At 40.5% G+C, this 27,291-nt stretch overlaps 1 protein-coding gene across 12 annotated transcripts in view; it reads left to right on the forward strand.

Annotated features, from left to right (window-relative positions):
* The window catches only part of SPIDR (scaffold protein involved in DNA repair), a 481,415-nt gene that overhangs the window by 372,950 nt on the left and 81,174 nt on the right, over window positions 1-27,291 (forward strand). Inside the window, exon 1 of one of the 12 annotated variants that reach the window (XM_021942296.2) lies at window positions 21,849-22,114. The exons of the other annotated variants lie outside the window; for them this stretch is intronic. Coding sequence (XP_021797988.1) covers window positions 22,056-22,114 — 59 coding nt within the window. The 5' untranslated portion in view covers window positions 21,849-22,055. Of the gene's footprint in view, window positions 1-21,848; window positions 22,115-27,291 lie in introns of those variants that run through there. 12 annotated transcript variants of the gene reach the window in all.

A 27,291-nucleotide genomic window follows, 5' to 3' on the forward strand; every position in this document is an offset into this window, starting at 1 on the left:
TCACCATCCAGATTTCACCAGTGCATCTCATATATCTGGCTGTAATGATTGATGACCTGGCCCCAGTAAAGTATTTGTATGATCAAGTAACACTTTTCTTGAGAGTGGAGTCCTAAAATTTGCTGTGTTGTCAGTTAAAAAGAACTGTGGGTTGGGGGAAAGGGAGATGGTTAATGGGTCCAGAGATACAGAGATATAGTTAAATAGGCTGAGTGCAGTGGCTCACAACTATAATCACAGCACTTTGGGAGGCCACCAACATGGTGAAACCCTGTCTCTACTAAAAAAAAAAAAAAAAGAAAAAAATAGAAAAATTAGCTGGACATGGTGGCACCTGCCTATAATCCCAGCTACTTGGGAAGCTGAGGCCCAAGAATTGCTTCAACTTGGGAGGTGGAGGTTGCAGTAAGCCGAGATCGCGCCACTGCACTCCAGCCTAGGTGACAGAGTGACTCTGTCTCAAAAATAAATAAATAAATAAATAAATAAAATAACTAAAAGATTAAATTGACTTATTTGTAACACAATGAAAGGATAAATGCTTGAGGTAATGGATATCCCATCTACCCTGATGTGACTATTAAGTGTTGTATGCCTGTATCAAAATATCCCTTGTACCCCCATAAATATGTACACCTTCTATGTACCCTCAAAATTTTAAAAAATAAGTAAACTGTGGAAGAACTATAACCAAGCATCAAAAAACAGATTGCCCTGGCCAGGCGCAGTGGCACCTGTAGTCCCATCTATCAGGAGGCTGAGGTCAGAGAATCACTTGAAGCAATTGTTTGAGTCTGTGGTACCCTATGATCGTGCCTATGAATAGGCAGTGTACTCCAGCTTAGGCAACATAGCAAGACCCTGTCTCTAAAAAAATAAAAAAAGAACAGATTACCCTAAGAAGAGAATATTTGGGTGAAGGTGCTTCTGAACTCTGGGAGGAAGGAGAAAGCTGACATGCTTACCTGCTTCCCAGTGGGTGAAAATTGGGCAGACATACATGTTGGCTTTTTGTGTAGCCTTGGATAAGGAAACCCACCCACAGAGGTAACTATTTCCTTATATGTAGAGAACTTTAGTCAGAAAAGCTTTGCAGTAATTTGTGAATGCTATACAGGCATGGCTCACTTTATTATGCTTCACTTTACTGCACTTTGCAGATAGAGCATTTTTTTTACTACTTGAGGGTTTGTGGCAACCCTGCATCAAGCAGTTCTATCAGTGTCATTTTTCCAACAGCATGTGTTCACCTCATGTCTCTATCACATTTTGGTAATTCTCGTAATATTTCAAATTCCTTCATTATTATTATCTGTTATGATGATCTGTGATCAGTGATCTTTTATGTTGCTATTGTAATTGTTTCAGGGCACCACCAACCACACCTATATTAAATGCCAAATTTAATCAGCAAATGTGTGTGTTCTGACTCCTGTACCAGCTGGCTGTTCCTCCATCTCTCTCCCTCTTTGGTGGCCTTGAAATAAAAAACTGGAAGTGATTAAGCTTAGTGGGGAAGGCATGTCAAAAGCCAAGACAGATCAAAAGCTAGACCTTTGGATTAAACAGCCAAGTTGTCCAGGCACGGTGGCTTATGCCTGTAATCCCAGCACTTTGGGAGGCTGAGGCGGGCAGATCACGAGATCAGGAGATCGAGACCATCTTGTCTAACACGGTGAAACCCCATCTCTACTGAAAAATACAAAACATTAGCCAGGCATTGTGGCGGGCGCTTGTAGACCCAGCTACTCAGGAGGCTGAGGCAGGAGAATAGCGTGAACCCAGGAGGTGGAGTTTGCAGTGAGCTGAGATTGCGCCACTGCACTCCAGACTGGGCAACAGATCGAGACTCCGTCTCAAAAAGAATAAAATAAGCAGTTAGCCAAGTTGTGACTGCAAAGCAAAAGTTCTTGAAATTAAGTGCTTCTCCAGTGAATGCATAAATGATAAGAAAGCAAAATGGGTCTATTGCTAATATGAAAAAAGGTTTAGTGGTCTGAATAGAAGATCAAACCAGCTACAACATTCCCTTAAGCCAAAGCCTAATCCAGAGCAAGATCCTAACTCTCTTCAATTCTGTGAAGGCTAAGAGAGGTAAGGATGCTTTAGAAGAAAGTATGAAGCCAGCAGAAGTTGGTTCATGAGGTTTAAGGAAAGAAGCCATCTCCATAACATAAAAGTGCAGAGTGAAGCAGCAAGTGCTGATAGAGAAGCAGCAACAAGTTACCCAGAAGACCTACCTAAGATACTTGATGAAGATAGCCACACTCAACAAAAGATTTTCAATGCAGATAAAACAGCCTTCTGTTGGAAAAAGATGGCATCTAGAACTTGCATATCTAGAGAGGAGAAGTCAATACCTGGCATCAAACTTCAAAGGAGAGGCTGACTTTTCTTAGAAACTAATGTAGCTGGTGACTTTAAGTTGAAGCAAATACCCATTTACCATTCCAGAAATCCCAGTGACCTTAAGAATTATGTTAAATCGGGCTGGGCATAGATGGTTCGTGCCTGTGATCCCAGAACTTTGGGAGGCTGAGGTAGGAGAATGCCATGAGGCCAGGACTTCAAGAGCAGCCTGGGTCACATAGTGAGACCCCATCTCTACAAAAAAATTTTAAAGCTGGCCAGGTATCATGTTGTGTATCTGTAGCCTCAGCTACTCAGAAAGCTAAGGCAAGGGGATCACTTGAGCCCATAAGTTCGAGTCAGTGAGCTGTGATTGTGCCACTGCACACCAGCCTGAGCGACAGAGTGAGACCCTGTCTCTAAAGAAAAACAGTAATGATAATGTTAAATCTACTCAGCCTGTGCTCTATAAATGGAAGAACAAAACCTAGATGCCCTCACACCTTTTCACAACATGGTTTACTGAATATTTTAAGCCCACTGTTGAGACCTACTGTTCAGAAAGGAAAAAAAAAAGAAAAAAAAAAAATTATTTTCAAAATGTTACTGCTCACCGACAATGTACCTGGTCACTCAAGAGCTTTAATGGAGATGTGCAGGGAGATGAATGTTGTTTTCATGCCTGCTAACACAATATTCATTCTGCAGCCCATGGATAAAGGAGTAATTGAAGAAATGTATTTCGTAAGGCTATAACTGCTATATACAAGGATTCCTCTGATGGATCTGGACAAAGTAAATTGAAAACCTTTCGGAAAGAATTCACCATTCTAGATGCCATTAGAAACAGTCATTGCAAACATAAAAAAGAACAAAATTGTGTCCTTTGCAGCAGTGTGGATGCACCTGAACGCCATTATCCTAAACAAATTAATGCAGAAACAGAAAACCAAACACCACATATTCTCATTTATAAGTTGGAGTTAACATTGTGTATACGCAGACACAAAGAGAACAATAAACTCTGGGGATTCCAAAAGCGGGAAAGCAACCGCAGAGGGAAGGCTTGAAAAACTACCTATCAGATAGTACTTCCATTGCTTGGGTGATGGGATGATTAGAAGCCCAAACTTCAGCATCACACAATATACCCATGTAACAAACCTGCATATATACCCCCTAAATTTAAAATTTTAAAAAACCACGTTTATGATTAATGGGAAAAGGTCAAAATCTCAATATTAATAGGAGTTAGCAAGTTGATTCCAACCTTCATGAATGACTTTGAGGGGTTCTGGACTTCAGAACTTCCTCAGTGGAGGAAGGAACTGAATATGTGGTAGAATAGCAAGAAAATTAAAATTAGAAGTGGAGCCTGAAGATGTGACTGAATTGCTGCAATCTCATGATAAAATTTGAATGGGATGAGGAGTTACTTCTTATGGATGAGCAAAAAAAGTATTTTATTAAGATGGAATCTACTCCTGGTGAAAATACTGTGAACACTGTTAAAATTACAATAAAGGATTTAGAATATTACATAAACATGGGTGATAAAGCAGAGGCAGGGTTGGAGAGGATTGACCCCCATTTTGAAAGAAGTTCTACTGTGGTTAAAATGCTGTCAAACAGTATCGCATGCTATAGAAAAATCTTTCATGAAAGAGAGTTAGTCATCTCAGCAAACATCATTGTTATCTTTTTGTTGTTTTTTGTTTTTTTTTTTTATTTTTGTTTTGTTTTGTTTTTATTTGAGACAGAGTCTTGCTCTGTCGCCCAGGCTGGAGTGCAGTGGTGCCATTTCGGCTCACTGCAAGTTCCACCTCCCGGGTTCATGCCATTCTCCTGCCTCAGCCTCCCAGGTAACTGGGACTACAGGCACCCACCACCACGCCTGGCTACTTTTTTGTATTTTTAGTAGAGATGGGGTTTCACTGTGTTAGCAGGATGGTCTCGATCTCCTGACCTCATTATCCTCCCGCCTCAGCCTCCCAAAGTGCTGGGATTACAGGGATGAGCCACTGCACCCAGCCCATTGTTGTCTTATTTTAAGAAATTGTCACCACTACCTCAGACTTAAAACAACCACCACCCTGACCAGTCAGCAGCCATCAACATTGAGGCAAGACCCTTTATGAGTAAAAAGATTACAAATCACTGAAGGCTCAGATGGTCATGAGCATTTTTTAGCAGTAAAGTGTTTTCTTATTGTATGTACTCCTTGAGACATGTTATTGCACACTTAGTAGACTATAGTATAGTGTAAACATAACTCTTATATGCACTGGGAAACCAAAAAATGTGTGTGACTTGCCTTATTGTGATACTTGCTTTATTGCAGTGGTCTGGAACCAAACACGCTCTCTAAGGTATGCCTGTACTAAGAAATGAGATAGTTGGTTGACAAGGTGGCTTATATCTGTAATCCCAGCACTTTGGGAGGCCAAGACTGGAGGACCACTTGAGCCCAGGAGTTCAAAACCAGCCTGGGCAACATAGTGAGACCACATCTCTAAGAAAAAAATACTACTTGAGAGGCTGAGGTGGAAGGATCACTTGAGTCTGGGAGTTCAGTGCTGCAGCGAGCCATGATCATACCACTGCACTCCAGCCTAAGCAACAGAGCAAGACCCTGTCTCAAAAAAAAAAAAAAAGAAAGAAAGAGATTGTCTAAAATTGCAGCTATTTGGAAACATTTACTAGTGACAGAACAGTAAGATAATCATGCCTGTCATGAGAGTACTGTTCCTTCTGAGGGTATTGATTACCAAATCTCAACCAGGGGCCTCCGCAGGAGGGTGAGGGATGCTGGAATTGACAGACATTTACCTTTGTCGACATAGACTCAAATAGTATGTCCAACACAAATATATTCTACTTTTGGAAAGCACGTAGATGTGATTTTTTAATGAACTAAAGTACTTTATTCACATTTCCTTAGTGTTTACCTAGTGTTACCTAATTCTGCTCTAGGATCCCATTCAGGACACCACATTATACTCAGTTGCCATGTCTCCTCAGACTCCTCTTGGCTGTCACAACTTTTGAGGCTTCTTTATGACTTTAACAGTTTTGAGGAGTGTTTGGTATTTTGTAGAATCTCCTTAACTGTGCTGGGTGCAGTGGCTTACGCCTGCAATCTCAGCACTTTGGCAGGCCAAGGGGGATGGATTACTTGAGGCCCAGAGTTCAAGACCAGCCTGGCCAACATGGTGAAATCCCTTCTCTACTAAAAATACAAAAATTAGCCAGGCGTGGTGGCGCACACCTGTAGTCCCAGTTACTCAGGAGGCTGAGGTGGGAGAATTGCTTAAACCCAGGAGGCAGAGGTTGCCATGAGCCAAGATGGTGCCACTGCACTCCAGCCTGGGTGACAGAGCAAGACTTTTTCTCAAAAAAGAAAGAAATCTCCTTAACTGGAATTTGTCTGATTTATTACATATGATGAGATTGGAGTTATGTGAGTTATGTGTTCTTAGGAGGAAGGCCACAGGATAAAGTACAATTTTCATCATGTCATATCCAGTGTACACACTGTCAACACAAGTTCTTGCTGTTGATGCTTTCCTTGATCCCCTGGCTGAGGTAGTACTTGTCAGGTTCCTGCACTGTGAAGTTACTGTACTTTTTCCTCCTTTCCATCCTGAAGTCTTTGGAAGGAAGCCATCATACACAATGTACATCTGAGAAACAGAGAGCTCTGATCCCCTTCTGTGATGGTGGAGCCGTTATTTGGAATTCCTCTGCATGTGAGATTTGTCTCTTCTCTACTTTTTTTTTTTTTTTCAATTATTTATATCACTATGGACTTGTGCATATTTATTTTACACTTTGAGTTGTAATCCAATACTATTTTATTTTTTTGCTCAGATTGTTCCAGTTTTCTTTCCCTTGGAGTTATTTCAGTTGATGTCTATATCCCTTTGATACACTCCCATAATTTTGAGTGTTCTGTTTTGTTTTGTTTTGTTTTGAGTACTTCTTTACTCTCTGGCACTATAAGATGTTCTAGGCTCATCTTGTATATTTTCTGTGCTCATCTCGGAATCAGCCATTTTTCCAAGGTGACCTGGCTCCGTTTTTTCAAGAATGGTATTAGATACCAAGAAGTACAAGCAGATGAAGGAAATACAAGTGCAATTTATTTATTTATTTATTTTAAAAAGAGACGGGGTCTCACTATTGCCCAGGCTGGTCTCAAACTCCTGAACTCAAGAGATTCTCTTCCCTCAGCCTCCCAAAGTGCTGAGATTACAGGCGTGAGCCACCATACCCAGCCCAAATGCATTTTAAACCATAGAGTTGATACTAGCATTGGTAGTCATGGCCAGATAGAGACTTTAGAAGTATGAATGCTCTGTTGTGGAATGTTTGATATGTAACTCTTGCTACTGGGAGAGCTTCTATAGCCCCAGGACAAAGTCCTTTTCTCTAAACTGTTCTATACATAGACTTTAGTTGTTTACTAATTTGCTATTTCTTTCCTCTCACTCATTTTTCAGTATCCCTGGTATCCTATCTCCACAGACAATATTTTTATCATTTACTGCCTTCATGAAGTATTTCTGGACGAGATAGTGTGAGGACTTCTGTCATTCTCAGTAACTCCCTGTGCCATTCCAGATCCCTGATGGGCCTCACTCTTCCTTTATCTCCTCTCCAGGCTTCTTAACTACATGCCAGCATTATCACATAATCTAAATCATTTCAGGATATCATCTGCATGAACGGTTCCTATTCAAAATAAGGCTCTCTGAATGATTCACCATTCTTTTTATGAGTCTCTGGTGCCTAGATACCATGGCTCCTATGATCAGTGAGGATGGTATTGAAAGAATGTGCATTCTCAAATACTTCTTAAAATATTGTTTGGCTAGATAGGAACTAAGTATTTTAACTACCAATTGTCAAATAGTAAAAGCTTTCTTTTAGCCTCAGAATTTCTGTTTTTATAGAAGTTTGGTATGCTAGCTAAGGAGTGTTCTAGTTATGGTTGTCTTTGGTAAAATGACACTAACAGTACATGGGAGGGAAGGTGGAATCATCCATGTGTACTCGTTTGTTGTATGTGTGACTCCCATGGAGAAGTTCTGTAGTTCTTCACACATTATAAAAAATGTTTTGTTGCATAAGTCATAACAATGAATATATATTAAAATACCTCAGTGCAGCAAATTAATTAAGTCTGCTCTCTAGGGATTTCTAGACTAGGTAAGTGAAATGATTCACTCCTTATTTCACTTGTCTCACAGAGAGATACATTATTTCTGGATAGAAATGGACACCAAATTGTTGGATTTGTTCATGATTTTGTTTATGACTTTTACGTTGTAGTTGTTGATTTATCTAGGGAAGAGTGTCTGGCCTTCCTTTACCCTATAACTTCACTTCCACATATCAAATGTTGGATGTGGAATTGTCATATTCGACTACATATTGAATGTGTCAGGCTCAGTGACGAATCTTTACTATCCAACTTAAACAGGAGATTTATTGGCCAGATGAGGTGGTTCATGCCTGTTATCCCACCACTTTGGGAGGCTGAGGCGGGTGGGTCACTTGAGGTCAGGAGTTCAAGACCAGCCAGGCCAACACGGTGAAACCCCTCTCTACTAAAAATACAAAAATTAGCCGGGCTTACTGTTGCACACCTGTAGTCCCAGCTACTCGGGAGGCTGAGGCAGGAGAATCACTTGAACCCGGGAGGCAGAGGTTGCAGCGAACCAAGATTGCACCATTGCACTCCAGCCTGGGTGACCAAAAAAAAAAAAAAGAGAGAGATTTATTAATGGATTTTAAGTGACTTTTAAGCAACACTGCTGTGGAAGCTGCTGCCTCTTCTATTAATACAACCAGAAATATGGCAAGTCAGCTCACCTGCATCCCCAGAGCCACAGCCGACAGAAGGGAACTGCATGACCCCCGAAGCTGTTGCCTTCCAGCTTTCGAACCACTTAGTGTAGGCTGCAAGCTGAATCAACACACTAGATGCCCCATTCCTGCCATTTAATGCTGCAGAGCTGTTGGCCAACACCCTGAGATCTTTTGTTAATGTTATGCCTGCTGGCAGAAGTAGCACAGTTAGGCCCTCTGCTCTGATTGACAGGTCCCAAGTCACAGGGGAACCTGAGATGGGTAGAGTGTGCTGTCTGGCCTCTGGAGTTAGGAAGGCCCATAGAAGACGATTGGACTCCTTCGTATCCACCAAAAGAGTTAGAAAGAACTCTTAGGAAGAGAGAAGTAAAAACATATGAACAAAGCAGAGAATAACAACAAAGTCCCACAGTCCTAAAATTTCATTTTAGAATGCCATTAACTGTAGAATGTAGCATATAAAAAGATAGAGGGTGGCGTGAGGAAAAAATGTTTTGTCCTTTAACTTAATGTTCTGCCTTTTTAAAAGAATTCAAAGTCCAAATATTTTTATATGTATTACTTGGTAATAAGTATTAAAAATATAAAATTTTGTGCTATGCACTACAACCATTGAACTATGATTTTTTGGTGGTTTTTTTTGTTGTTGTTGTTTTTGAGACAGAGCCTCGCTCCTTTGCCCAGGCTGGAGTGCAGTGGTGTGATCTTGGCTCTCAGCAACCTCCACTTCCAGGGTTCAAGCAGTTCTCCTGCCTCAGCCTCCCAAGTAGCTGGAACTATAGGTACACACTGCCACACCCAGCTTTTTTTTTTTTTTTTTTTTTGTATTTTAGTAGAGACGGAGTTTCACTGTGTTGCCTAGGCTGGTCTTGAACTCCTGAGCTCAGGCAGTCTGCCTACCTCGGCCTCCCAAAGCACTAGGATTACAGGCGTGAGCCACCACGCCTGGCCGAGCTGTGATTTTTAAAAGGAAATTTTTAATTAAATGCTGAAAAAGGGTATGCATATTTGAGATACACTTTAAAATGTTTTTAAATAAGCAAATCTTAATGCAAATAGATATTGCAAACACTAAGAAATTAAATAAATAAGATTAGTTAATTTTTAACCCCTGTCCTCAAGCCATACTCTAGCCTTGGCCTCCCAAAGCACTGGTGATACAGGTGTGAGCCACTGTGCCCAGCCAGACAAATACAATTTTGACTTTTCTCTGTACTACTTGCTGTATCCAAGCATGAACTTGTGTTATTTTTTAATATTTTTTATTTCTGTGATATAAGATTTGTTATTCATTCCTGCTCTAAATCTCAAGCAAGATTCAATTCGATGCATTTACTTGAGTGCCTACTGTAGATGAGACGTTTTAAAACAGTATGGCCATTACAAATATATGTTTAATAAGAGTAGATAGTAAGTACTTATAGTAATAATGCTAAGCTTTAACAGTTCTTGAAACTTAAGTAAAAGGTGGTGTTACTAACACAAGCATGAAGGAATGCCACATGTGACTGGAGTGCTGCTGGGTTCCCCTGCAGCCTCAAGGGAGGAGGATGAACACTCAAGGGATAGACCAACTGAAGCAGGGAAACTTGGCCACATACTGCCTGACACAGAAGCCCAGCTGACTGCTACATCTTACCCAGCCTACCATGCATAAGAACTAGTTGAGACAACACTGAATTCCCTAAACTTCTGGGTGCTCAGTGGTGAACTGAGCAGAGGGAAGAAAGCCAGCACTCTGGGAAGGTACGCTTCACCTACTTACATCCTGATAGGGACTAACAGTGGCAACAGAGCTGTGCAGAACCTCGGGCCCTGGCATGATATTCCAGCCAGAGTGGGCTCTGCCATGTGTGGGAGCAGCCCTGGCATTCAAGGATTTGCATTGAAGGCCTTGGTTGAGGGTGCTGTGAAGGTGGGCACTGTGTATACGGAGCAGTGACTTTGTGGGTCAAGAATTCAACATGTGGCCGGGCGCGGTGGCTCACACCTGTAATCCCAGCACTTTGGGAGGCCGAGGCAGGCGAATCATGAAGTCAGGAGATCAAGACCATCCTGGCTAACATAGTAAAACTAAACTAAAAATACAAAAAATTAGCTGGGCCTGGTGGTGGGCGCCTGTAGTCCCAGCTATTCAGGAGGCTGAGGCAGGAGAATGGCGTGAACCCGGGAGGCGGAGGTTGCAGTGAGCCAAGATCGCGCCACTGCACTCCAGCCTGGGCAACAGAGCGAGACTCCATCTCAAAAAAAGAAAAAAAAAGAATTCGACATGTGCTTGCTATGTGAGGCCAGTGAGTGAACCCGCACTCTGAGGCCCAGGATTTATAGGTCAGGACAGCCCCGCTGACTTCTTCGGGACCTGTCATAAACTCTTTTAAAGTGTTAATGTTTTTCGTATTCAAAAAAGCTCACCAATAAAAGAGGAAACTTTAGGAAAGGTTGAAAAGCAACTGTGGGCTGGCCACAGTGGCTTATCCCTTTAATCCCAGCACTTTGGGAGGCAGGAGGATTGTTTGAAGCCAGGAGTTTGAGACCAGCCTGGGCAACAAAGTGAGACCCCGTCTCTACTAAAAATTTAAAAATTAGCGAGGCATGATGGCGCGTGCTGTAGTCTTAGCTACTTGAGAGACTGAGGCAAGAGGATTGTTTGAGGCCAGGAGCTCAAGGCTGCAGTGAGCCATGATGGCAACAGAGTGAGACCCTGTCTCTAAATAAATAAACGGGAAAAAAAAATGGGATTTGATAGAAGGCAGGAACATGTACAGATATTGCAATATTTTTCAAATTTGGGAAATTATAAAGATCTTAATCATACATATGGATTCTAGCATATGGACTCTTATGGATTGAATCTGGATTATTTTAATTGATTCTACTTTGTTCTACTGCACTGAAATCATTGTTAGTATATTTAGTCTTCTCAGCTAACTTCTTATACCTAGATAACTGTTGAGGTTTATAAAGGCCTTAAAACATGAATAATACCTACACAACTGTGGGATGCTTTTTTTTTTTTTTTTAACTGAATGTATTTTAAGTCAAATTCAGTCTATATCTAAAGTCTGAAAATTGTAATATTCAGATGATTAATAGGTATAATTCTTTACCGTCTAGTCTGCATTCTGTAGTATTTGCCATACTTCTATAACTGCAACTTCTATTTTATTTATTTTAATTTTTTATTTGTTTGTTTTGAGACAGTCTTGCTCTCTTACCCAGGCTGGAGTGCAGTGGTGCAATCACAGCTCACTGCAGCCTTAGTCTCCCATGCTCAAGCGATCCTCCCACCTCAGCCTCCAGAGTAGCTGGGACTTAAGTCACATATCACCACACCTGGTTAGTGTTGTTGTTGTTGTTTTCTAGAGATGGGGTTTCATCATCTTGCCCAGCCTGATCTCAAACTCCTAGGCTCAAGTGATCCTCCCACCTTGACCTCCCAAAGTGCTGGGATTACAGGCATGAGCCACTGTGCCTGACTGCAACTCAATAGTTAGTGGAATATTTCCTATGTATATTATATACACAAAAAAGCATTTGCCATGAAAAACCTAAACTGTGTATTCAAAAGCTTTAATATGAACACTATTATTCAAAATGGAAAGACTTTCATTCCTGCCCTCATGAAATAGAAATTCAGCTATATTTGATCATGACTGTAGAATATTACTAGAGATTGGGTCTTTTTATGTTATGTTTTGTTCAACTAGATACACCTTTTTGAGGTCATTCATATAGTTAGTGACATGTAAATGCTTTTTAACTACACACTGTTTAAACAGTGTCAACAGAGGCATAGGGTATGGTATTCACATTTCTGGAACCTATGGGCTGTACCCTCAGTCTGTCCTGGAACCTCTGCATTCCACCCTCGGTCTGTCCTGGCTGCTGTGAAGATGGAGTGCTGGTGGCTGGTCCTTAGCAGTCACTCCACCTCACACCCAAGCTTAGCCACATGGCCAAGCCAGTCCTGTGGTGTTTATCAAGGAAGAAGGGCCCTGGGGATTGCAGGCTCCACTGTTTGCCTCCCTAGGCATCCCCTTACTTACACACCTGGCAGGGAGGGTTAGGTAGGACAGCCAAGCACTGCATAAATCTGAATGGAAGCTGATGTCAGGTCTCTCTCCTTCTTAGCTGTGCCCCACTATCACGCAAGGTGTTTCATGTGGCACATTCTGTGATGATGAGGTAACCGTGTTACCTTCATTTACTGAGTGCTTGCTAGGCATCACAAAATTATGGAGCACCTCCTCATGTTGGGTTTAGGAATATAGAGCAATGAACAAAACAGACAAGGGGCTAGCTCTCCAGAATAAAGTAAATAAGATCATTTTCAATTGGTTTGTAGCCAGGTAACCTTGGACAGATTACCTTATGCTTTGCTTTTCTCATTTGTAAAATGGAGGTTATGATGGTATCTCCTTATGTGATTGATATATTAATGAGATAATAGTCACAAAGCACTTAGAACAGGTCCTGGTACATGGTAAATGCTAAGTGTTCAAAAAGCACTCCCAATTATTATGAGACGTAACACTGTGTGCCATGATATGGAATAACCTGGGTAGGAGCATCAAGGTCACCTTGGAATGAGCAGTGAGGGGAAGCTGAGGAGGGAGAGCTTCAAGGTGAAACCTAACGGATGAAGTGGAGTCAGCCATGAAAAGCTCCAGGAGACACACTTTCCACGCAAAGACACCAGCTATTGCAAAGAAAAGGATGGACTTGGTGTGTTCTAGGAGCAGAGGAGAGGCCAGTGTACCTGGGATGTAGAGAACCCAGGGGCTGAGACAGATGCTTAGCACAGAGAAGAGCCAGGTGCCAGAAGTTCAGACTTCGTTCCAAGGACAGTGAGAAGCCTTTAAGGTTTTCAGCATGAGATACATGTGATCCAATCTGTGCTTTGAAAAGATCACATCAGCTGCTCCAGATCAAATGGAATGTGGAGGTACAAGAGTAGGAACAGGAAACAAGTTAGGCCATTTCAAAAATCCAGCCAGGTCAGACTGACGACCTGGAGCAGAGTGCTTATGGTGAAAAGCGAAAGGTTCAGGGTCTGTTTTAGAGATATGGTTTACAGTACCAGCTAAAAATTGGATGTGGGATGATAGGAAGTGGGGTCTCAAGGATGACTGTGAAGTTGTTGGACTGGTGGTGGTATGGTGGTTATTGAGGTGAGGGGTGACTGGGGGAGGCCAGAGTTCTAGTGATGGCCTTGTTGAAGTGGAGACCTTTAAGACTCCAAGCTGAAGAAGTCGAATTGGATATGTGCTTACAATGGGGGAGAGAGGTAAGCACGTGACGGCCAGGAAGGAATTATCTTCTCTAGTCTTTATAGAAACACCGTAAGATAAATAACATCTAGCTATGGGAAACAAATTAATGAAAGCCACTTTCTAAGGTTAATTTTAAGTTAAAGGATTTTTTTCACCTTAATGTAGTAGATAGACCAGTGGAATAGAGAGTCCCAAATATATACAGGAATTTAGTTAATAAATACATACATTTCAAATCAATAGGGAAAGATGAACCCTTCAATAAATGGGTAAGGACAATAGGTTAGCCATCTGGAAAAAGAAATGAATTGGATTTATACTTTAATCTTACACCAAGATAGATTCCAAATGAATCAAAGATTTAAACATAAAAACTGAAATTGTAAAAGTTCTAGAAGAAATAGCGGGAGAAGTATCTTGAGGTGGAAGTTTTTTCTGTGATTCAACATCCATGGATCCAAAAGAAAGTATTAATTAAGCCCACATGACAAAATTAAAAGTTAAATGGCAAATCGAGAATATGTATGTATAATTTGTATTACAAAGAGCCACTCTTCCTAGTACATGAGGTACTTATAGAAATTAGTAGGGAAGACTGACAACTCAGTATAAAAATGGGCAAAGGTTATGAATACACAGTTCATAAAAGGAAAATATGCTCAATGTCTCATGATTTAAAAAAAAATGAATTAAAATAACACTATTATTTTTCCCCTACCAATTTTGCAGGAATCTAAAATTTTAGTAACTTTTGTTTGGTGAGGCTGAGAGGCAATAAACACTCTTCGTTTGGTGGAGGGAGAGTACATTGTCACCACTCCAGAGAGAGCACCTTGGCATGTGTATATACAGATGTGTGTGTGTGTGAATTTTTAACAGGTCAGCTCTTTGACCCAGCACTTCTACTTCTTGGAATTTATCCAACAGATATACTTGTGTATATATGAAATATAAGCTTATTCCTTGCCCCATTCTTTGTGATAGCAAGTGGAAATGGCATAAAGGTCAGCATTAGGAAATTAAAAATTATGGCACATGCTTGTAGTGGAATACCATGCAGCTCTCTATGTGACTACAAGAAGAATGAGGAAACACTCAATGAACTGTCACAGAAAAATATGTGACATTGGTTACATTGAAGGAATGGTGGGATGCTTGAAATGGGCTATATTCCTGGAATATATAGGGAGAAACTTTAGAAGCATATGTGAGAAACAAGTAACAGTGATTATCTGTGAGAGGTAGCTGGGAACTAGAAGATGAAGGATGGGAGCTGGAGGGAGGGAAATGTCACCATATACCTTTAAATTTTGAGTCATATATATTATTCAGAAAAATGAAAGGACTTTATATATAGTTATTTATCTTGAAATTTTTAGACATTATATATATTTTGGAAAGCAGTATATATAGCAATAGTGTTATACTCTTTGACCCAGTACTCCCTAGAAATTTAATTCATGAAAACTAAAAAAGTACACATAACAAAAGCAACACTGTTCCTCTTCATGGTAGCAATACCTATAATAATGGGGAAAATATAAGCAACCTAAGTGTCAGTGTAGGGGAATTATTTAATTGAATATGACATACAGCATGATATAATGTGAAGCCACTGTGTAATATAATTAAGAAGACCATGCTGAAACATTTATCCATTCAACAAATATTTATTGTGTGCGTACTGTGTTTCAAGCATTGTTCTAGGTGTTAGGGATACAGCAAGAAATAAGAGCCTAAATAAATAAATAAATCCATACACCATTGGAACTGCCATTATTTGGGGGAAGACTGGCCACAGACCAATAGATATAATGTAAGAAATTAAGACCAGGCGCAGTGGCTCACGCCTGTAATCCCAACACTTTGGGAGGCTGAGGTGGGTGGAATCCCTGAGATCAGGAGTTCGAGACCAGCCTGGCCAACATGATGAAACCCCATCTCTACTAAAAATACAAAAATTAGCCAGGCGTGTTGGCACGCACCTATAATCTCAGCTACTCAGGAGGCTGAGGCAGGAGAATCGCTTGAACTCAGGCGGCGGAGGTTGCAGTGAGCTGAGATTGCACCACTGCACTCCAGTCTGGGTGACAGAGTGAGACTCTGTCTCAAAAAAAAAGAAAGAAAGAAATGATGGTTACAACTTCAAATAAAGATAAGGGACAGTGAAGGTGGAGGTCTGCTATTTTTACGTAAGACTCAAGGAAAGCCTCACTGAGAAGGTAATACTTGAATGGAGATGGGTAAGTCATATAAATGTGTAGGGAGAGCATCTCAGCAGGGAGATCTGGTACTTGAGGATGCAAGAAGGGATCTGTTTGGCATGTTTGTGGAATGACAAGGAGGCCAGTGTTTCTGTGCATCACATACATGAAGGTCAGAGAGGTAGGGTAGGGTTGGGACTCTGATCATGAGGAGGTCTAAAAAGCCATGACAATAAGGCCTTTGGGTTTTTTTCCACGTGTGATACAAAGCCATTAGAAATTCTGGAACCCCTGCAGAAGTGATTCTAAATGACTATGTGAGAAGCAAGAGAGTCTGAGTCCTCCATTAGGGCAAGCTGGTGGATAAAGACATGGTGTAGAACTGGAGATATCCAAGAGGTAGAAAGGTAATTCAACTTCGCACTCTGATTGGATGTGGGAGGTGGAGAAAAGGGAGGGATCCAGAAGGATTCTAAGGTTTGGGCAACAAGATGAATGGTGGTACCATTAATGAGACAGAAAATTCAGGAGGGAGGACAGAGTTGGAGAAAGCTGAGAAGATGATGTGTTTTGTTTTAAACATATTGAATTTGTTGAGGGACCTGTGAGTCACAAATATCAAAAGGAAGAAAAGTAAAATGAACCCTGTCATGTTTGATCAGAATTAGGGTAGTACAAACTCATGATTTTCAAGATGGATGGATAAATGAATAGAAGTCAGTGTGTGTGAGAGGGTGTATATGTGCACACACTTCCCAGCTGTTCTAAGAGGCCCTGGGACAGTGATACGTCAGTAGCAATGAGCACACCTAGTGCCAGATAGTAGCTTTTAAATACCTGAAGGGACTTGGCAAAGTGGCTGATTCCAAGTTTGGATGAGAGAAAATACAAGATGAGCCTTGAAATCTTGTTACGTTAGAAAGTAAGAATGTTCTCAAAGAATGATGGGGACATCAAAAAGAAAAAGGACACCAAAGCTAGCTTGAAAGAGTCCCCAGCTAGCCAAATCTGGGGCAATTCATGCATCAAAATAAAAGATAGTTATGGATTATAAACCATTCAGTAAGACTCCATGAGTCACACTGATATAAAAACAAATGAAAAATAAAAATGAAAAAGAATTTAAGAAAATGAATGAATTGGAAATTTGATAAGGAATAGAATATTAGACGGTTTCACAGTATCTCCCACATAATGTTTTTTAACTTCAAAAGGAAAAAGAGTAACTTATAGTTGAGAAGCCTGACAGATAACACCTTAAGTTTTCAAAAGTGAACATCATCAGTATCGGGACAAATTAAAATAATGTAATTATTTTAATTACACAGAATTTAATTATTGTAATACACAGAATGTAATTAGAAGCCAGCCCAGGATGCAAACCTATAGTCCCAGCCACTCAGGGCGCTGAGGTGAGAGGATCACTGGAGTCCAGGAGTTTGAGGTTGTAGTGCACAATGATCATTCCTGTGAATAACTACTGTAATCTAGCCTAGGCAGCATAGAAAGAGCCCGTCTTAAGAAAAAGTGGAAAGAATGCAAAACAAACAAACAAACAAAAAATAGTACACATTATCACTTCTGTGTTATTTTTACAAATGATACATCAACTGAATCTCATAATCAGAAGAAATCAGACAAACCCAAAATGAGGGTTCATACCCTGCAGAATACCTGAACTGTTTCCTTACAAAATGTCAGGGTTATGAAAGTCAAGGAAAGACTGAGGAACCATTCCAGACTGCAGAGTATTAAGAGACATGATAACTAAATGCAGCCCGATTCTGAACTATCTCCTTTTGCTCTAGGACGTTACCAAGGCAATGGGTGAAACATGAGTGAGTAGGAAGATTAGATGGAGGGAAGATTAGGATTCATGTCCTCCTTTTATGGCTGTAGAGCGGTTATATGGGAAAAAGTCCTTGTTTGTAGGAAAAACACACAAAAGTATTTGGGAATGAAGGGGTATCATGTCAGGAAGTTACCCTCAAATAATTCAGGGGAAAAAAAAACATGATTTTTACTGTATTTAGAACTTTTTAGTAAATTTGAGATTAAAAACTTTAAGGGGATAGTTTAACATATACAAGTCAATAAATATGATAACATCACATTGACAAAATATAAAAACAAAAATCATACGATCATTTTAATAGATGCAGAAAAAGCATTCAATAAAATCCAGCAACCCTTTATGATAGAAACCCTCCACAAACCTGGCATAGAAGGGACATACGTCACAAACCATATATGACGAACCCACAGCCAACATCATACTGAATGGGGAAAAGCTGAAAGCATTCCCCTTGATAACTGTAACAAGACAAGGGTGCCCACTGTCACCCTTCTATTCATCGTAGTACTGGGAGTGCTAACCAGAACAATCAGGCTACAGAAAGAATTAAAGGGCACCCAGATAAGAAAAGAGGAAGTCAAACTGGTGTTGTTTCCACTCATGATTGTATACTTAGAAAATCCTAAAGACTCCTCCAAAAGACATCTAGACTTGATAAACAAATTCAGCAGAGTCTGAGAGTACAAAATCAATGTACACAAATCAGTAGCACTGCTATACACCAACAATGACCAAGCTGGGAATCAAATCAAGAACCCAGTCTTTCTTACAATAGCTGCAAAAAATAAAATACCTAGGAATATACTTAACCAAGGAGGTGAAAGATAAAGTAAACCGCAAAACACTGCTGAAAATGATCATAGATGATAGAAACAAATGTAAACACGACTCATCTCATGGATTGAAAGAATCACTATCATGAAAATGATCATGCTGCCCAAAGCAACCTACAGATTTAATGTAAATCGCATCAAAATACCAACATCATTTTTCACAGAATTAGAAAAAACAGTCCTAAAATTCATAGGCACCAAAAAAGAGCCTGAGTAGCCAAAGCAATAGTAAGGAAAAAGAATAAACCTGGAGGTGTCATGTTACCTGACTTCAAATTATACTATAAGGCTCTAGTTACCTTATATCAGCATGGTGCTGATACAAAAGTAGATACACAGACCACTGGAAAAGAATAAAGAGCCCAAGAAATAAGGCCAAATACTTACAGCCAATGGATCTTCAACAAAGCATATAAAAACATAAATTAGGGGAGGGACACCCTATTTAATCAGTGGTGATGGGAAAACTGAAAAGCCACATGGAGAAGAATGAAACTGGATCCTCATCTCTCACCTTATACAAAATCAACTCAAGATAGATCAAAGACTTAAATCTAAGACCTGAAACCATAAAAATTCTAGAAGATAACCCAGGAAAAACTCTTCTGGACATCCCTTAAGCAAAAAATTCATGACTAAGAACCCAAAAGCAATTACAACAAAGACAAAAAAATAAATAAATGGGACCTAATTAAACTACAAAGCTTCTGCACAGCAACAGAAATAATCATCAGAGTAAACAGACAACTCACAGAATGAGAGAAAATATTTGTAAACTATGCATCTGACAAAGGACTAATATCTAGAATCTACAAAGAACTCAAGCAAATCAGCAAGGAAAAAAGAGACAAGTAATCCCATCAAAAAGTTGGCAAATGACATGAATAGACATTTCTTAAAAGACAATTTACAAATGGCCAACAAACATGAAAAAAAAATGCTCAACATCACTAATTATCAGGGAAATACAAATTAAAACCGCAGTGAGATAGCACCTTACCCCCTCAAGAATGGACATTATTTTGAAAGTTAAAAAACAATAGATACTGGAACAGATGTGGTGAAAGGGGAACGCTTATGCACTACTGGTGGGAATGTAAGTTAGTACAGGTCTATGGAAAACAGTATAGAGATTCCTTAAAGAGCTAAAAGTAGATCTACCATTTGATTCAACATTCCCACTGCTGGGTATCTACCCAAAGGAAAGTAAATCATTATTTTAAAAAAGACACCTATACACATATTATTTATTGCAGCACAATTCACAGTTACAAAGATAGGGAACCAACCTAAGTGACCATCCATCACACAATGAGTAGATTTTAAAAAATCACTATACACACCATGGAATACTTCTCAGCCATAAAAAAAGAACAAAACAATGACTTTTGCAGCAACTTGGATGGAGCTGGAGGCCATTATTCTAAATGAAGTAACCCAGGAATGGAAAACCAAATACTGTATGTTCTCACTTAGAAATGGGAGCTAAGCTGCCAGCACACAGAGACATACAAAGTGATATAATGGACTGCAGAGACTCAGATGGGGGAGAGTGGGAGAGGGTGAAGAATAAAAAAACTACCTATTGGGTACACTGTACACTACTCAGGTGATGGGTGCACTAAAACCTCAAAATCTCAGACTTCAACACCATACAATTAATCTGTGTAACCAAAAATTACTTGTACCTACAAAAGCCATTGAAATTTTTAAAAAATAAATAAGGGTCAGAAATTAAATAAATAAAAACTTTTTTAAATGATCAGAAAAGTGAGAAAAGTGAGTAGGAGGCAGTCAAATGGAACTGTGAGGCCCACACTTTCTCAAAAGGTTGGCAGGAAAGAGAGGGTGACATACGCTCCCAGCAGAGACTGCACTGAGCATTTGGAGCCAGTGTGTAGAGAGGGAAGATATACACCTAGGTTAGGTGGTGAGCACTGCAAAGCAAAATCCTAGAGGCTGTGTTTTGCTGGGCACCCAGGTCCAGTGGAAAGAGCAGGCTGAGCAGGCAGCAGGAGGATGTCAGCTGGGCATGGCAGGCAGTTCCAAGGTGGGCTGGCTGGAAACAAAACTAATTTCTACCTAGGAACCTTCCTTCTCTCTGAGAGCTAGAGTTGCCTTCTGAAAGTGGCCGTTGTCTGCTGTCTTAAGTACAGTAAACTGAATATGGTTAGTCTTCAAATTTGAAATTACTTCATTGAAAAATGTATCAAAACAATTTAATATTTCTCAGTGATACTGTTCCTAAAACAGGTTTTCTTAGGATTGCAGAATTTACAAAATTACCGTTGATATTTGAAAAAGAAGAAAGCTTTGTATGTGTATGCATTTGCCAAGGCAGCTTGTTTTTTTATTTGGTAGGGTCAGAGCAGGTAGAACATGTATGCATACTTCACAAAAACAGGTGATTTATAAGTCATTGCATTAGACAGGACTGGTTTCCAAGCCAGTCAGTCAGCTTAGAATGTGAAACCCTGATTCAGAAGCGAATCCCCTAAGGATGATTCAACGCTGTGTTTCCTGTTGTGCCAGTAGGCCCACTACAGTAGTGGTTTACCCCCACCTCACCCAGTTCATTCGACTCTGGCCCTGTCCCACACTGGAACTATAGAGCCTGAAGACTATATGAGCAACTGTCTTCTCATTCTCCTTAGACTGTTCATGACTAAGGAGAGGGATGCTAATCCATTCCATGGAGTGGAGCCTCAGGGTTTACAGGCTTTATTCCCTCCAAGAACTCTGCCTCTGAAAGCCTGTGTGACTCTTGTGTGGGCCAACATGCCCTTTGGTGGCCTAAGGGAAGCTGTAGGACACTAAATTACCCATGGTACCACCAAAACCTGCATCTCCAGGCCCGTGTCTTGTTCCTTACTCTATACCCAGTTAGAAACCCTTGGCCCCTCGGGTTTCAGTGATGAATAGGCATGGGAAAGTGGGAATACCAAATGGCTGCTCATTTGGTAGTCAGTTGGGGAATACATGAGAGAAAATAAGACCACAGTGTGCCCAGGGATGCTGAGCTGATGGCACATTTTGAGCAATAAACTTTCTTAGTGTAGATCTCTCCTTCCTTGCTCTCTCTTTTCCTTCATTGTTCTTGTCCTAATTTACAACTTCACTAAGTTCTTCCTTTCCCACTTGTATACTTTGTAGCAATATATGTTTTGGTTTGTGAACTACCTCATATTGTCCCCAAGGGCAGGAACTATGTCTTATGTCCCTTTTCCCCATGAAGGGTGAATAAATGCCTGTTGATTAACTCAACTTGGTGTAACAAGCATATATTATCTATAATGCATAAGTCTCTGAGCTAAGGACTCTGACAGGTACATAGGGAATAAGAAATATGATTCCTGCCTTCAAGAAACTTCCAGGAGAGAGAAAAGATCTCATGTTATTATAATACATAGTAAATGTGATGAGAACTAAAAGACAAAAAAAAAAAAAAAGAAAGAAAACACTTTTTAACGCAAAGAAAAAAAGGAAAAAGAATTGTTTACACCATGAGAATAAGAGAAGTCTTCATACAAGACATGGAGTTTCAGTTTGACTTGAAAAATGATACCTAGATGAGTGGGAGTAGCAAGGACTATCAGATTCCATGAGGCGAACAGGTGGGAGCCAAGATAGATAGGGGCGTGGTAGCATCTTGATCTTAGACCCCACCATGTGTGTACCAAGAGGCATGCAGGAGCCATTGGGATACTCCCAAAGTTCTCTGGCCAGGTGAGTGACATGATTAACTGTATTCAATAAGAAGGAGCACTGTAGTAGCAACCTGCAGGAGAGGTTAGAAGAAAGGAAAGAACAGGGGTTAAGAGACAGGTTGGGAATCACCTGCCTAATCCATGTAGGTGGCAGGAAGGACAAGACCATGACAATGGGGATGAGAAGGAGAATATTTAAAAGGTGATGCAGAGGGAAAATGGACAGGTTACAGCAACTGGATGTGAAAGGAAATAGAGTACTCCCAGGTTTTGAGACTCGGTGACTGGGAGAACGGTGGGGCATTCTTCAAGAGGGATCTCTGCATAATGATGGTAAAGTAACAGATCTATAGAAAGAGAGATACTGGCCAGTTACATTAGCTGTGTATTCATTGACCTAAATAAATGCAGCAGTGATTTTATTCTGTGTACCCTAGGAAATATAGATGCATTCGTATAACTCTTTGTCAATGATAAAATTCTGGTTGATCTTCTTGAGAAGGTTTAGACTCTTTTCTTTCTTAATACCTACACCCATGTAAGACATTATCTTTTAATACAACTGGCATGATGTATATGTTCTTAAAATGGCATAATACCTTACATTTTTGGTCCATTGAGTTTTGACATGGGTGTCAGGCAATTCAATGGAGAAAGAAGAGTCATTCCAATCAGTGGTTTTGGAATGACTAGGTATCCACATATAAAAGAATTAAGGTGGACCCCTGCCTCATACCATGCACAAAAATTACTGCAAAATGGATCACAGACCTAATGTAAGAACTAAATTTCTCAGAAGATAATGTAGGACTATATCTTCCTAACCTTAAGTATTAGGCAATGGTTTCTTGGATGTGACAACAAAATCATAAACAACAAAAGAAAAAATACATAAATGGGACTTCATCAAAATTAAAAACTTTAATGCCTCAAAAAACAAATTTGCAAATCACTAATCTGATAGGGGACTTGTATCTGGAATATGTAAAAAACACTTACAACTCAACAATAAAAAGATACCCAAATAAAAGATGGTTGAAAATTTTGAATAGACATTCAAAATATGCAAATGGACAGTAAGCACATGATGATCAACATCATTAGATACTAGGGAAATGCAGATAAAAACCACAATGAGATACCACTTCACAGTCACTAGGATGGCAATAAAAAGAAGGACAATACCAAGTGTGGATGAATTCAGATGTGGAGAAGTTGGAATCTTTGCACACTACCTGATGAGAATGCAAAATGTTGCAGCCATTTTGAGAAACAGTGGGGCAGTTCCCCAAAAAGTTAAACGTGGTATTACCATATAACCCAGAATTTTCACTGCTAGGTATATACTCTTAAGAATTGAAAACATATGTCCATGTAACTTCTACACAATCACTCCATAGCAACATTACTCATAATGCAAAAATGTCAAAACAACTGCAATGTCTGTCAGCTGATAGAAGATAAATAAATGTAATATATCCATGTAATGGAATATCTTTCAGCAACAAAAAGGAATGAAACACTGATCCATGCTATAACATGAGTGAACCTAGAAAACATCATGCTAAGTGAAAAGAAGCTAGGCATAGAAGGCCACATATCATATGAGTCCATTTATGTGAAATAAGTAGAACAGGCAAATCCATAGAGGCAGAAATCCAGTCAATTGTTGCCAGGGACTCAGGGGAGGGGAGAATAGGAGTAATTGATGGATGGAGGTTTCCTTTTGGGATGATAAAATATCCTGGAATTAGATAGCGCTGATGGTTGCAGAACATTGCAAATATACTTAATGCCACTGTGGTACACTTTAAAAGGATTAAAATAGTAAATTTTATTTTATGTGTATTTTGCTACAATATAAACAGGTCCATTCTATGGTATGTGAATTATACCTCAGTAAAGCTGTTATAAAAATAAAAGGCATAATAGCTTGTTTTAATTACCAGGGAATTGTGCTGAGGAAAAAAAAATCCAATCCCAAAAATTGTATACTGGATGATTCAATTTTTATAACATTTTTGAAATGGCAAAATTTTAGAAGAGAGGACAGTTTAATGTTTTTCTGATGTTAGTCATGAGGGTTGGGAGATGGAAGGAGGTGAGTTATTAAAGGGCAGCCTGAGGGACCCTTATGGTGATGGAACTGTTAAGTATTTTGACTGTGGTAGAAGGTACAGGATCCTACACAGGTGATAAAACTGTCAAACTAAATACGTGACACACATGCAAGTAAAAGAGTGGCAGGTTTTATCAATGTCAATATCCTAGTTGTGATATTGTATTATTGTTTACTAGTACATATAGTTTATACTCTTGGGGTAACTGGGTAAGGTGTACAGGGGTTCTCTCTGTGGTATTTCTTAGGACTGCATGCGATTCTACAATTAATAAAAGTTTCAATTAATAAAAAGGCAGGCTGGAAGCAATGACTCTTGCCTCCAATCCCAGCACTTTGGGAAGCGAAGGCAGGAAGATCCCTTGAGCCCAGGAGTTCCAGACTAGCCTGAGCAATACAGCGAGACCCCATCTCTACAAAAAATTTAAAAATTAGCTGGGCACGTTAGCACAGGCCTTAGTCCCAGCTATTTGGGAGAGTGCAGTGGAATGATCACTTGAGCTCAGGAGGTTGAGGCTACACTGAGCCATGATCATGCCACTGCACTCCAGCCTGAGCAACAGATTGAGACCCTGTCTTAAAAAAAAAAAGGCAAAAGAGGTAAGTATCTTTGAAAACTTGTTCCATGGGTAAACGTCTATCAAATTACAAGATGTCTTGGCCGGGTGCGGTGGCTTACACCTGTAATCCCAAGCACTTTGGGAGGCCTAGGCGGGCGGATAACCTGAGGTTGGGAGTTCGAGACCAGCCTGACCAACATGGAGAAACCCCGTCTCTACTAAAAATGCAAAATCAGCTGGGCGTAGTGGGCATGCTTGTAGTCCCAGCTACTCAGGAGGCAGAGGCAGTAGAATCGCTTGAACCTGGGAGGCGAAACTCCATCTCAAAAAAAAAAAAAAAAAAAAAAAAGTTCGATATTCACCGGCAGTAAACAAATCAAAGTCCAGACTGGCACCAGTTGTCTCAGCGGTTTTATTTGTGTCTTCCTTAAAGACCAAGCTTGCAGCAGGGTTTTGTTGTTAATCTCAGCAACACAATATTTTTCTAAAATAAAGATGATGTGTGAGTATGGAAAAGGCCTTTCTTGGCCAGACTTGGTGGCTCATGCCAGTAATCCCAGCACTTTGGGAGGTCGAGGCCGATGGATCGCCTGAGGTCAGGAGTTCGAGACCAGCCTGGCCAACGTAGTGAAACCCCGTCTCTACTAAAAATACAAAAAAATTAGCTGGGCGTGGTGGCAGGCACCTGAACCCTAGCTACTCAGGAAGCTGCCACGGGAGAATCACTTGAACTGGTGGGGTGGAGATTGCAGTGAGCCAAGATCACGCCATTGCACTCCAGCCTGATCAACAAGAGCAAAACTCCATCTCAAAAAAAAAAAAGAAAAGACCCTTCTCAGCTGGTCACAGTGGCTCACACTTGTAATTCCAGCATGTTGGGAGGCTGAGGCTGGTGGATCACTTGAGCCCAGGAGTTTGAGACCAGCCTGGGCAACATGGCCTAGCCCTGTCTCTACCAAAAATACAAAAATTAGCGGGGCGAGGTAGTGAGTGCGCATGTGGTCCCAGCTACTCTGGAGGCTGAGGTGGGAGGATCAGTTGAGCCCAGGAGGTGGAGGCTGCAGGGAGCCGAGATGACAGCACGGTACTCCAGCCTGAGAGACAGAAGGAGGGTGGCCCTGTCTCAAAAGAAAAAAAGGCTGAGGGTTTTTGTCCTCTTCTTTTGGTTAAGTCACTTTTAGGAAAGTAAGATTGTTACTCCTTTCGGTTCATTGATATTTAAAAGTTTACATGTCACACTTTTATTTCAGCAAAGAGAAAATATGATTTTTAAATGAATAAAAAACACATTTCTGTGCAGTAGAAGTCGTGCTAACATCTCATGTTAAAAAGATAAACAACAGGATTAACTGTTTACTTTGGGAGTGCAGAGGCTGGTTGTTTTTGAGAAGAAGAACACAATGTCCTGCTGTCTCTGGTTTCCCGGCCGTCCTCCCAAGCCTCTGCAGGAGTGGGCGAGGCCCCCGCCCCCAATGCGTCCCCTCCCCTACCCCGCCCCGCCCTCGCTCTCGCCCCCGCCTTTTCTCAGTGGCTCCCTTGCGCTCAGGTTCCAGCCCTCTTCTCCCCATGCTCCCTTTTTTTCTCTGTCTGGTTTTATCACTTCTTCCTCTGATTTCTTCTGTTTTTTCCTTGGGTTGAGGCTTCATAAGAGATTATAAAGTGAAGGGCAGGTCTTTGTTGATCTTTAGAGCCTGCTTAAGTTGACAGTGACCTAGAATGAAACAGCCGGGCCTGACTCCGATTCCGGGAATTCTTGGTGGACTGCTAAGAACTGCTCCCATAACTCACGTAAACATCCCACATAGCCACTTAATCTGCTCTCTCAGCACATGCGTGCGCAGGCACACACGTTTGCTGTGTTCTCGCTGTTCCTCCTTCGTGTAGCTATGAAACTGAGCCAGTGAATGAAAGAAAGGGAAAACACGTAGTTTTGGAAACAAGGAAGGGACATTTAAAACTTTTTTAAAAGAGAAATTAAATTGTACTCCCACAACTTCCACTACAAATCAAGAGTTTTATTTTTTTATTCCCTGTGATTTGTTCTGTTGCCTTGACAGATAAGACATGTATTTTTACAGTTTTTGAAATATTCTTTAATTGGCATAATGGACATTAAGTTGGTAAGAAAAGGAAAAAAATTATTAAAGACAAATATTAACTTCATAATGGACTTTTATACTTCCAACGAGAACAAGGAACCTCTTATCTGTCTTATTTTATGTTGCTGGGAATGTGCAGTGGAATGTGGTTTCATTTGGCACCAGTTTTAATCGGCTCTTCCAACATGGTCCAGGCCTCACCCTCATGGCTCAGAAATGCACAGAGTCCAAGTGCTGCAGAATGGCTGCTGATGCCTGAAACAGGCAATTCTGCTGCTACCCTGTTTCCCTGGAATCACTTTCTGACTGCTGCCTTGTTTTCCCAGTTGAGAGGGTTGGAGTGTGGGTGGCTAAGGGCAGGGACCCACTGTAGACATGGTATTCTAATGATTATGTATTGCTTTACCCACAATGGAGC

Source organism: Papio anubis, chromosome 8 (assembly GCF_008728515.1).
Source record: "Papio anubis isolate 15944 chromosome 8, Panubis1.0, whole genome shotgun sequence".
Taxonomy (NCBI): Eukaryota; Metazoa; Chordata; class Mammalia; order Primates; family Cercopithecidae; genus Papio; species Papio anubis.